This window comes from Miscanthus floridulus, chromosome 6, assembly GCF_019320115.1.
Source record: "Miscanthus floridulus cultivar M001 chromosome 6, ASM1932011v1, whole genome shotgun sequence".
NCBI lineage: Eukaryota > Viridiplantae > Streptophyta > Magnoliopsida > Poales > Poaceae > Miscanthus > Miscanthus floridulus.
The window spans coordinates 96770878-96778837 of record NC_089585.1 but is presented as its reverse complement, the minus strand read 5'-3'; the positions used below and the strand labels follow the sequence as shown (position 1 = coordinate 96778837).

Genomic DNA, 7960 nt, shown 5'->3' with positions numbered 1-7960 from the left:
TCATGACTCACCACAAGCTTAGAAGTTCAATGGGTGACACCTAGCCGTTTAGGAGGTTTCACCTCTAGCTACAAGAGTAACAAATGTTTCATGAATGATTGGCAAAACCTGACAGTTGCTTAAGGTTTAGTTTGCTCAATTTTACTCTCTAGTAACTCGAAACCTCCCAACCCAACACTTAAATCTCACACTAATCACTCACTCCCAGAAAGAGAGGGGATGGGAAAGGCTCTCACAAGGCTTAGAATATTCTCTATGATCATAAGAACACTATGAACCCCTCCAAGGGACGTGAGATGGGTATATATATCCCCCCACAAAAAACTAGCCATTAGAGCTAACAAAAACTAGTCGTTGGATCTATAGTAGCATAAAAAAGCACATCTCACCACACGAAAAATGTCATAACTTTTCACTCCAAACTCTCATTTCGGTGAGTTTGAACTTTCTAGAAAGCTTATTCAGAGAGCTATCCACCCCAACAAAAAAATAAGCCCCAAGATAAAAAGGATAAGTGTTGTGCCATATTGAAAGCCCTAATTTGGTTTTGGCTAATTGATTAAACATATTGGACTAACCCTTTGTCTAAGTGTATACATGAGTTAGGTTGGTTCAAGTCCAAGTGGTGGAGCAAGATGGCATCCATGGTGATGGAGGTGGCCAAAAGATAGATCAAGTGCTCCAACTTGTAAAAGAAGAAAGAAAAAACAAAAAATGGGTTCAAGACAAAGGTATAACCTATAGGGCTATTTTTGTTTTGCAAATCAAGACACCATAGAGGATGTGATTATGTCCAAATAAGAGTCGAAATTAATTTTTGGTTTGGTTTCCTGCCCTTAACTATTCGGTAAGTCTAATTTAGCCCTTAACAAGATTTTTGTTTTTATTTCTGTACGTACAAGTTGAATTTTAATTCAGAAACTTGTAAGGTGATATCGTACATCATAAATTATTTTTAAAAATACATTATTAATTTTATTTCATTAAGTTTAATAATTTCGTTGTAATCTGTCAAAAATATAAATATTAAAAATTACGACATATTTTAAACATAAATTATGGTGTTAGCTATCCCCTCACAAAAATTGAAACTAAAAAACAGTTTGAATATTGAGAAACAAAAAGACAAATCTTGTAGAGGGGTAAACTGAACCAACTGAAATAATTAAGGGGGAGTAGACTCAACCATACCATGGTTTAGGAACTTATCTAGATATACGCCCTGTTTTGTAACACTACTTCCGCGGTAGTTTTTAGCGAACGAACAATGTTTTTCTCTCACAACAAATCATCATAAGTGTCAATATAAGCTAAATTTCAGCGAAACAAATAGGGCCATAGACCATACTTGAGGTTAGTACATATTGGATTTTTCTCTCCAAATTGTAACATGGCGAGGTGTTTGTATTGTTTTTTTCAGTGTGTTTTTAAGCTTTAGTGGGCAGCGAGCCTGGTTTTTGCTATAATCTTACTTTGTTAAAGTTGTTTTGTGTCAATTATTTATAGTAGCTATGGTTTTCTTGAAAAATATCAGATCTAAGATACACTTATGTTTTCATTTGAGTGTCTCCTTTCAATCAAAGTTTGCGGCAGCCAAACCCCAAACCCGGGACAATCCCGCGTGGATATGAGGTTCAGGTATCCATATCCGTGAGCTAAAATCCACGCCCGCACCCGCCATCCGCCACGAGCAGAAAACCACGCCCGCGTCTGCTATCCGCGGATAGCGCATGCCCGCGGGCATGCCCGTGTACCCGCATAGCATTTATACAATAGACAGGCAACACATAAATACAAGTATATAACTCTCAATTCTAGTTTTTCACCACGTTGATGAACCATCAGGCAAGAGAGAAAAACCATTAGATAAAGTTCTAAGCAAGCAAATAAATAAGTCTTACACACATTAACATTATCAGTCTTACACACATTAACAGTTGGGGCCACATGTCAGGTATTGGAGCGGGTCTGGCAGGTTTGCGGGTGCGGATATCATTTTTTCACGTCCATGAGCAAATATTGTTGGGTTTAGGGTCATGCCCGCGCCTACGGGCACATACTTAGACCCATATCCGTTCCCATCGGATTTCATATCCGCCGATTTACAGGTATTTTCTACCCCTTTAGTCCCGGTTCCGGATCCAAAGCCCTCACGTGCGGATGCCGCGGGCTGGCCGGCTGGCCCCAAGCCCCCAACACCCCGTCCATCCTGGACGTTTCAAGCGATGGGTCGCATCCACCGTACACGCGACGACTAGCCTGATCCCGCCCGTTCCTTTAAAACCATTGGTCACGTTGGCGAGACCCCTTTAGCTAACACGTCTCGCTGACTCGTGGCCCAGTAGTACCAAGAGGCCCCGGAAGTCAGTGGGTCAGAGTTTAGGCGTGCTCGTCAACACGGCGGGAGGCGGCGTTACGTGGAGTTCACCGTCGACGCGGCGCGTGATCTCACGTACACCATCCGTGTAAAACACGAGCGGCGGTTAGCTCACCGAATATGCCTGTCACTGACATCGTGGGCGCTCGTACGTAAGGCCCACCTGTCAGAGTACGTTTTGGCGACGCACTTACGCCTGTTTGGAAACCGATCTCCTCCCGCTGTCTTGCAGTGCAAGGGAGGAGGCCGCCGCACGTACCGCTCGGATCTTCGGGCCAACAAGTACGTAACAGCCCCCCTAATCCTCCCGCTAATCACCAAAGGAGGAGCGGTGGCAGAAGGGTGATTAGCGAGCAATGCTCGAGGGCACAACGGGGAGAGCGCAACAGATAAATCCTCTATTTGGACCCGGCGCTGCTTCCCATCGCCATTGCTGCCTCTTCTCTTCTTCTTCCCTCCCTCTCCCATCTCTCTCTTCTCACAATTTTGCTTCTGAAATTTCCTGCCGGTTTCTCGGCATCTTATTTCTTGTGTCTACTAAGACGTAGACCAAGGAGGAGGAGAGTAATTGGCGAGCGGTTGGAGAACGAAGACGGGACGGCTGCGGCGGCCGGCGGAGGCCATTTTTGATGCGTGGCGCCGTCGAGGTCCACGCGATTGGCAGAGACGTCGCGTCGCCGAGCCCCCTGAGACTCAGAGACGCTCCGGCATTGGACATGATGAGGTAGCCGGCAGATCTCCGGGCTCTCACCTCTCCCTCTCTGTTCATTTGGTTCCTCTGTTATTATGTGGCTGTTCTCGTTGCAGATCGAAGTGCAACATGTTTTTTCAACTCGTTTGCGTTTGTTTCGCCTTTGGTTTCTTGTCTCTGGCTTGGGTTGTTGAAGGATTTGGTTTCTTCGCCGTCGGCCGGCCTTGTCAAATTTCTTTCTGGCCTCTGTGCCTTTGCTTTCTTCATCCGCCTGATATTTCCGCTCTCTGTCGTCATGGTATCTGGATTTCATGTTCTTGTTGCAGTTTGAGTTTGGTTGATCCGAACTATGTATCTCCATGCCGGTCTCGCCAATTCCAGCCGCCTTGCTGACTCTCTTGTTCTTCGACTCCGCGTTTTTCAGGATTCTGCCCGCAACCATCTCAATGGTTTTCTGGCTGTCTCCCAAATTCCGCTGCTTTCCCGGCTGTTTCTGGATAAGAACAAGCCATCCATTTGTTGTTTCTGATTTGCACCTTCGATCCTTTTCTGGTCAGGAGATGACCAGTCATGTAGTTTATCACATCGCCGCCGGAGTAAAATTATTCTGGTTTCGTTTCCGGCAGCCTTCTCTTCCGAGTTCCGGAGTTCCGGAGTTCCTAATGGTTTTTGTTCTTCCTTCATGTCCGCTTTACTTGGTTCCGTTTCAACGAGCCCAGCAGTTCATGTTGGAATTTTGCGGTCGTTTTGTTCTGTCTTCTTAAAGTTTGGGGCTGGTGATCGATATGTTTGATTGCTCGTTTCATAGCCGCTACCAACGGAGCGAGCGATCTGTCACTTGCATTTTGCAGCGGATCTCCTTGTTCGATGAAATCGCTAAAGAGTCGACTCGCCTCTTGATTCGTTGCAGGTACCAAAGGCTGAGCCCGGACTGCCTCCCCCTCGGCAACGGCGGCAGCGGCGCCGTGCCCCGGAAGCAGGCGTCCAGATCCTCCTTCATCAGAGACGACGACGCCCCGGCCGTGGCCACGGACGGCTCCCGCCTCGCCTCGTACCTCGCGGCCTCCCCGCACGAGTCCAAGCCGCTGCGCGCCCGCGCGCCGCAGCCGGCGCCTCTTTCTTCGGCGACGGCCGGCCGGAGCCCAGCGCGCGAGCACGCGCACCACCACACCTCCGACTCCTCCGACACTGCCTCCCCGAGCTCCACCGGCGGCGGCGGCGGCGACGTGCTGCTGCAGTGGGGGCACAACAAGCGGTCGCGCTGCCGGCGCGACTCGGCCACCGCCGCGCCGTCCGTGCAGCGCCGGCAGTCTGCCATCGGCGGCGGCGGGGTCAAGATCCAGCGGCGCGCGTCGGCGCCCGCGGAGAAGCTCATGCCGCCTCCGCCGACCGCCGCCGGTTCCTACACGCGCGGGTCCAACCTGCGGTCGGCGTCCTCCTTCCCGTCCCGCGCCACCGCCGCCGCCGCCGCAAGCAGCCACCACCCGCCCCACCACCACCACAGGTAACGACGATGCCCTCCCTCCCCCTTCCCTTCGTATCCAACGCGTGCGTCGTTTCCCCTATCTATTCATCTATTCGCTCTTGTTTGCCTCGGCGACTTTTTTTTGTGTTTCCGGTTTTACCCCGCGTAAACTACTGTTGGCGTCGTGGTCGCGTTCTTTGGGTGGGGATAGGATGGGATCGTGCCTTGGCGTCGCTGTAGTGCTTATTTATTTTTCTCTCCTCGGGCTCGGCCGGTCTCCTTTGGTTTTGGTGAGCTGTACCGCCACATCTTTCCGCACCGTTTCTTCTTTTCCCTCTCATCGCATCATTTCTTCTTTTATTATATAATATAAAAATCGAAGTAGGGTTTTTATCTGAATATTTTTAGTACCGATTTGATCTGGATCAATTTCATTTTTTTCAGCTATTTTTGGGGTATTTTCGAGTTACAAATGTATATTTATTATGACTTTTGGGAAAGTTGTGTGTCTGGATCTTTTGTTTTTGTGAAGAATTGTGTGTGTCTGGATCTGCAGTGTCGACGGCAACCTTATCTTTCTTCTAGTCCATGGATATGTGGCGAGAAAGCAGTGCCGGTATTTGTCACACATTGTTTGCAGCGCATGTTGGGGCCATGTTATTTCGGCGGATTGTTGTTTTTGGTATTGGGACGATGGCAACAGTCTGAATGAAGGAATTGCATATTTAGGGTATCTGTTGCACTAGACTAGAGGTGGAGTTTAAGATCCAACAGTCTCAACACATGTTTTATGCACGGATTAAGATCCAACTGTCTCGGTCCTTCTTCCGGCCTCCATAGATCACAATTTTTCTTTCAGCCTCTACAAATTATAATTTTTTTCGTATGAAAATACAAATCATAGATCCGCCGCCGCCGCCAGCTCGCTGATTGCCGGCGCCGGCGGTCACCGGTGAGAAGGAGAGAGGGAGAGAGTGTATTATAAATATACATACACATCTCAACTTCCTATCCATTCTTTTCTATGTAGACACATAGACAGCTGCTCATATTGCATATCCACCTTTGTTGAGGGCTGGAGACTGAGGGTAGGATTGGAGCCAACTCTGTGGTAGGCGGTACTACCAATCCACCACCCGATCCACCCTTTTTCCACAACTTGCCAACCACCGCCACCACCCCCGCAATCGCATCATCATTAACATTACTTCTTCTTTCTTTTTAGGTCCGTCGAGGAGCGATCGTCGCAGAAGCGGTCGTCGCCGGACAAGGGGCACAAGTCCTCCGCCATGGACGCCATCCTGCACATGGAATCCAAGAACTATCACCACCAGCACGACTCGCCGTTGACCAGCAACGGCGCCGCCACCGCGGGCGAGAAGCTGGGCGTGGAGCGGTTCGAGCTGCCGCGGATCTACATCTCGCTGTCGCGAAAGGAGAAGGAGGACGACTTCCTTGCGATGAAGGGCACCAAGTTGCCCCAGCGGCCCAAGAAGAGGGCCAAGAACGTGGACAAGACCCTCCAAGTAACCCCTCTGCAACCACCTGGCCTTGAGCTCGATCTGATCCTATTCCTATCCGATCCGATCTCGCTTCTCGTCGTCACAAAACTGACATGTGCTTCCCTTGCTGCTTTTATCATGCAGTTTGTCTTCCCGGGGATGTGGTTGTCAGATTTGACGAAAGGCCGGTACGAGGTGCGGGAGAAGAAATGCGTGAAGAAGGTATAAATCGAAAATCATTTTTCTACTACGTACTACCCTGATCTGGCCTGCTCGACGATTTCAGTTCGTGCAGCTTATTCAGCGACGAGAATTTCTAAACCTTTTTCTTTTTTGTATGGCTGAAAGAATATAATAAGAAAAAGAAATCTCGCTGAAAAATTCGCTTAGAATTGGGGCATGGGGGTGCGAACAAATGCAAAATAAAGCTGGAAAGTGGGCGGAATTGTGGTTGCCCTTTTCTTTCGAGATGGGCCCTCACGCCTCACGTGGGGCCCAACCCGTGATGCTCCGTGTCCTCATTGATGACAGCACTACTAGTTTTATTTGCTCCGCCGCGGCTTTATTGCTGTGGACGTGGAGGAGATGGATGTGTGTGCCCTTAACCTGAGGAGTCTTCTAGGTTTAGCTTCATTTATCTGCCATGGCGTATGTGCTTTACTTTTGCCAAGCAAAAACAAAACACACGCTAGTGCACAACTGCCGCGCTACAAAACATCGTACCAATGGGGTTCACCGTGCCTGAAAATTTGCTCGTGAATCACACGTACGGGGACATCTTATTGCGGTCTGCTCGTATGGGGTCCACCTGTCAGGTGAGTCTTTGGGATTGTCGAGCTGAGCCACTGACAAGTGGGTTCCTGGGAGACACGTATCTGTCGCTGGTTAGGACCACATGATTGTGGTCCGGATAGAGCTCGGAATCACATCGTTGGTTCCCTCTATTTATTCTGATGGCAAATTGCAGCGGCCAATTTGTCAATAGCAAGGACCAGCTCGAATCTTGTAACGTGGACTCTAATTGTTTATTTATTAATCTAATCTACAAAAGGCTGTGGTTGGTTCGTGCTTGGGTTTGTTAGAATACTGTATGCACATGACCTGAGCTCGGTCTTGCCTTTACCACACATGCAAAAAAAAAAAAGAACTAGGTCTTTGCTTGCAGCAACTACCAATTGATGTTTCTGCACTAAGCATGGCTTTCACTAACTGAAATCAATCTCCTTGTATTTGGTCTGCAGAAGAGAATAGGGCTGAAAGGGATGGAGAGCATGGACAGCGACTCGGAGTGACAAGCTGGGACTGTCAAATGAGGCTGCAAAAGGGCGCAATAAGATGGAGGTGCGGCCATCAGCCATGGGTGGAAGAGGAAGAAGGAATGAAGGAATGAAGGATCACTGGTAGCTAGGCAACAGGAGTGAGCCGGAGGGAGTTGTGTTTCATCAGAGTGTAAAAAGATAGGAAGATAAGATGGGAGGAGACGCTGAGGGCAAGAGTGGTCGCCGCTGCTCACCTTGAGCCGCCGACGCCCTGGGAAGCGTCGGAGGACGATGGTGCGTGCCACACTGGCTGTGTTTTTGGCGGTGAAATTTGTGTGGCGGTGGTCGTGAGGTTTCATGCTGAGCTGCGTGTTTTTTCTTCTCTCCGCGGCCGCGAGGCTATTTTGGTGGTCTGGTAGCTGTGCGAGCTGCGGTTATATATATATCCCACGCAGTCAAATCTCTGCCTCTCTTGTCCCATGCGCTTTACTTGCGACCTGAAACGTGGAATTCGATTCCACCGGTGACGCTAAATTGGAAATGAAGCCAAGTTCGAAAGGGACGTGAAAGTTCTATTACTTTGGATCTTTGGTGTACAGTGTTCCCAGTAGGTCAGTAATAACACCGGTGACTCGGGTGTCGACTAGTTGTCGAAAGGAACGTGAA

General features: G+C 49.0%; 1 protein-coding gene across 1 annotated transcript; it reads left to right on the top strand.

Moving 5' to 3' along the window:
- The first annotated feature begins 2762 nt into the window (after window positions 1-2762).
- Window positions 2763-7758, top strand: LOC136456375 (uncharacterized). The gene is made up of 5 exons (XM_066456218.1): window positions 2763-3101; window positions 3979-4572; window positions 5759-6059; window positions 6180-6257; window positions 7277-7758. Exons 1-5 carry the CDS (start codon window positions 3007-3009, stop codon window positions 7325-7327), a joined length of 1119 nt encoding a protein of 372 aa, XP_066312315.1. The 5' UTR covers window positions 2763-3006; the 3' UTR covers window positions 7328-7758.
- The last annotated feature ends 202 nt before the right edge of the window (window positions 7759-7960 follow it).

Excerpts from the sequence above, each read along its gene's own strand:
- LOC136456375 (XM_066456218.1), top strand. The coding sequence starts at position 3,007 with ATGCGTGGCGCCGTCGAGGTCCACGCGATTGGCAGAGACGTCGCGTCG. Across the intron at positions 4,573-5,758 it reads CCGCCCCACCACCACCACAG|GTCCGTCGAGGAGCGATCGT; the intron begins GTAACGACGATG and ends CTTTCTTTTTAG. Across the intron at positions 6,258-7,276 it reads AGAAGAAATGCGTGAAGAAG|AAGAGAATAGGGCTGAAAGG; the intron begins GTATAAATCGAA and ends TTTGGTCTGCAG.